This window comes from Babylonia areolata, chromosome 28 (assembly GCF_041734735.1).
Source record: "Babylonia areolata isolate BAREFJ2019XMU chromosome 28, ASM4173473v1, whole genome shotgun sequence".
In the NCBI taxonomy this organism is placed as follows: Eukaryota; Metazoa; Mollusca; class Gastropoda; order Neogastropoda; family Buccinidae; genus Babylonia; species Babylonia areolata.
The window spans coordinates 19,478,785-19,481,284 of record NC_134903.1 but is presented as its reverse complement, the minus strand read 5'-3'; the positions used below and the strand labels follow the sequence as shown (position 1 = coordinate 19,481,284).

Here is a 2,500-nt window from a genome sequence, read left to right as displayed (position 1 = left end):
CACATTCAACGTCAGCAGCACATTACATTCAACGTCAGCAGCACATCACAGTTAACCTCAGCAGCACATTACATTCAACGTCAGCAGCACATTACACTTAACGTCAGCAGCACATTATCTAAGTCGTATTATTTAAGCATTGCATCAATGCTGTGTTTTCAACAAGTCTGTGCTCTCATAATTTTATGTCTTTTTTTTAAGGCGCGTGCACTCACGCACGCATATGCAAGCACACACACACACACACACACACACACACGAACGCGCCACGGGCCAAAAACTCACCTCCGCTGGATTCAAACTCGCGTCCTCCCAGCAGTCAGTCCGTGACGCTAACCACTTCGCCACGGCGGCTGGTAAGGAACACCTTCTTTGGGGCCGTTCCAGTCACTGTACTGTGCATACCAATGCAGTTGTTGGCAGTAGCAGGATTGACATGTCTGACTGATAAATTTTGCATGGACAGTGTGTTGTCAAGGACAACGCCGAGGTTCCTGACTGAGCTGGAAAGAGGGATGGATGTACTGCCAAGTTTGATTTTGTCAGCTCTTCATCTGAGCGGCAGGTCTTTATTATTATTATTATTATTATTATTATTATTATTATTATTTAGTCAGTATCTGTCACAGTATTAGATTTTAACTGTATCAGTTTTTATGGTTCTTTATCAGGTGCTGCTACCGTGTCATAAACGTTTACCGGCAAATGTTTACATTTCAAAAGGGAGCATCGCGATTCATAACTAAGATAACGAAAGATGACTGCTGGGTCTGTAAAAATTACAAATGGAGAAAGTTATAAAAAAAAATTAAATTAAATTTTTAAAAAAGCAACTGTAGGTAATGAAATAAGACTCATTTTTGATATGGGGCGTCCAACGTTTCATATCTTGTTCCCCCATATAGCACAGTCCCTGAAGGCAGACCTGTGCATGGTGTTTCAGTTTCAAGGACTTATCAAACAAAGCACGGGGAGCTTTCCGTATGGATTGTAAAGCGCTTTGAGCTTGCTTATGCTTGTATTATAGCGCTATATAAAAATACATTATTAGTATTGTTATTACGCTACACAACATCTGCTATAAAAAAAAAATAAAAAAAAACAAGAAAAACAATGGACTGATCAGATAGCCTTGAGAGAGAGAGTGATGAAATTTATCAACGATCCAACTCTTTTTTTTTTAACAGTGGTGGACTTATCCATTTCAGAGAGGCGACGTGCCGTGATGAGAAGAGCAGACCACTCTGGTTGCCGTGAAGGGGTAAGCAGACGACAGGGAGGGAGTGGCGGCGGGATTGCTGACACAGCGGGTGTCGGACCTACACCAGTTCAGTCCTGAGGCACACACTTCACGCAGCGAGGATCGTCACTGCTGTGTGATTACAGGTTGGAGAAAACTTCGTTCACTGCACGGAGACAAGGAAGCGACAAAGAATTTCCGACATGTAACAAATTCGACTGAAGTGAAGTTCTTCTGGTTTCAGACCTTCGACAGTTTTAAAAACAGCTCTCTGTTTTCCCTTTACAACCTACGTACATATAGTGTTATGTGAAGTTTGAGTTACCTGTTTTTTCCTGAAATACCTTGGCTTCGAAACGGTCAGCTGCTGATGAAGATCGTTCACCTGTGACGGGCAGACTCGGTGCTGGATTTAGCTGTGGTGCTGGAGAGCCAGAATGTGTTTGACAGCTTTCAAAGCAGGTGAGGTTGATTAATTATTATAATAATGATAATAATGATAATGATAATATGCAGGGTTAAATAGCATAGTACCCGCATCTCAAATGGGGTTGGTAATTTTTTCTGTATTGGCAGTGAAAAATATCTTTCTATATAAGGTTAAATGCGTGGTGGCTTCCTCAGGTGTGTTTGCAATGTATGATTTCCTTGGTATGTCTGCATCTGAATCTGGATCAGTACGTTGCTGAAGCCAAGGATTGACTTCAACTGCATGTGTGTGTGTGTGTGTGTGTGTGTGTGTCCCCTCCTCTCTCTTGTTACGTTTTCTTCTCTCTGTCTCTCTCTGTGTCTCTGTCTGCTCTCTCTCTCTCTCTCTCTCTCTCTCTCTCTCTCTCTCTCTCTCTCTCACACACACACACACACACACACACACACACACACACACAGACTCCCTATCACTCGAATCCCTGTTTATTATACCTTATATATATATATATATATATATATATATATATATATATATATATATATATATATATATATATATATATAAATGACAGTCACCAACTGACACGAAAGCTGCACATCACTTAAATACAACAACAAACAACTTGTTCAACTTCGCCGTAAAACGTTGGCAGACTCCAGAGGCAGAGGGTTCATAGCGGTAATGCAATGGTAACGGTGTAAAAATTGGTCGTTTATTATCCATACATCAGGTATGACATTTATGGTGCAGGCAATGATCGAGGGGACATGTTCAAGGGAGGAAACAGACCCTTTGGGAAATGTGTGAGAAATTTGTTATGTTGACCCTGC

At 41.2% G+C, this 2,500-nt stretch overlaps 1 protein-coding gene across 1 annotated transcript in view; it reads left to right on the top strand.

Annotated features, from left to right (window-relative positions):
• Nucleotides 1-1,299: 1,299 nt before the first annotated feature.
• LOC143301945 (uncharacterized) overlaps nt 1,300-2,500 on the top strand; it is a 40,570-nt gene continuing 39,369 nt past the window's right edge. Inside the window, exon 1 of the mRNA XM_076616409.1 lies at nt 1,300-1,702. Within this exon, the coding sequence (XP_076472524.1) occupies nt 1,678-1,702 (25 nt within the window). The 5' untranslated portion in view covers nt 1,300-1,677. The remainder of the gene's footprint in view (nt 1,703-2,500) is intronic.